Here is a 923-nt window from a genome sequence, read left to right as displayed (position 1 = left end):
CCCAACCCAACCTACCCAACCCAACCCAACCCAACCCAACCATTCCAGTTCAAGGACCCTCCCAACCCAACCTCCCTATATTTCAATGCCCTTCCAGGACCCTCCCACCCCAACCTTCTTATGCCCTTCAAGGACCCTCCCAACCCAACCAAACCCAACCCAACCCAACCATTCCACAGTTCTTTGACCTTCAAGGACCCTCCTAACCCAACCCAACCCAACCATTCCACAGTTCTTTGACCTTCCAGGACCGTCCCACCCCAACCTTCTTATGCCCTTCCAGGACCCTCCCACCCCAACCTTCCTGTATTTCAATGCCCTTCAAGGACCCTCCCAACCCAACCAAACCCAACCCAACCCAACCATTCCACAGTTCTTTGATCTTCAAGGACCCTTCCAACCCAACCCAACCCAACCCAACCCAACCCAACCCAACCATTCCCCAGTTCTTTGACCTTCAAGGACCCTTCCAACCCAACCCAACCCAACCATTCCCCAGCTCTTTCACCTTCCAGGACCGTCCCACCCCAACCTTCTTACTCCCTTCCAGGACCGTCCCACCCCCCCCTCTCACCGGTAGAACTTCCAGATGCGCAGTTTGATGTCGGCCTCGTTGGGTTTCCCGTTGCTGCGGATGTGGCAGTAGATCTCCTTGATGCGCCCCACACGATATGGGTCGGGGGCGTCCAGGTTGCTGCCCTTGATGTACTCGGAGTATTTACGATAGTGCTCGGGGTGTAAATCTTCATCTACTGCCTCTTTTTTGGGGCGCTTGGCTGGGCTGGCTGGTTTCACGCTATGGGGCAAAGGGGGGGGGAATGATTGGGGGGGATATTAGGTCTTAAAGGAATGACCCATAGAGTGAAATGACCCATAAGTGATCAATGCAGGGCATCGTTCAACCATAATAACCCAAATAAGAG

At 54.3% G+C, this 923-nt stretch overlaps 1 protein-coding gene across 4 annotated transcripts in view; it reads right to left on the bottom strand.

Annotated features, from left to right (window-relative positions):
* The window catches only part of LOC107307247 (DNA (cytosine-5)-methyltransferase 1-like), a 22,202-nt gene that overhangs the window by 8,023 nt on the left and 13,256 nt on the right, over nucleotides 1-923 (bottom strand). For all 4 annotated transcript variants that reach the window (XM_015850736.2, XM_032441736.1, XM_015850737.2 and 1 more), the window contains exon 4: nucleotides 575-796. In XM_015850736.2, the coding sequence (XP_015706222.1) occupies nucleotides 575-796 (222 nt within the window). The remainder of the gene's footprint in view (nucleotides 1-574; nucleotides 797-923) is intronic.

Source organism: Coturnix japonica, unplaced genomic scaffold (assembly GCF_001577835.2).
Source record: "Coturnix japonica isolate 7356 unplaced genomic scaffold, Coturnix japonica 2.1 chrUnrandom520, whole genome shotgun sequence".
Classification (NCBI taxonomy): domain Eukaryota; kingdom Metazoa; phylum Chordata; class Aves; order Galliformes; family Phasianidae; genus Coturnix; species Coturnix japonica.
The sequence above is the reverse complement of the archived record's forward strand: the minus strand, read 5'-3'. Positions and strand labels throughout refer to the sequence as shown.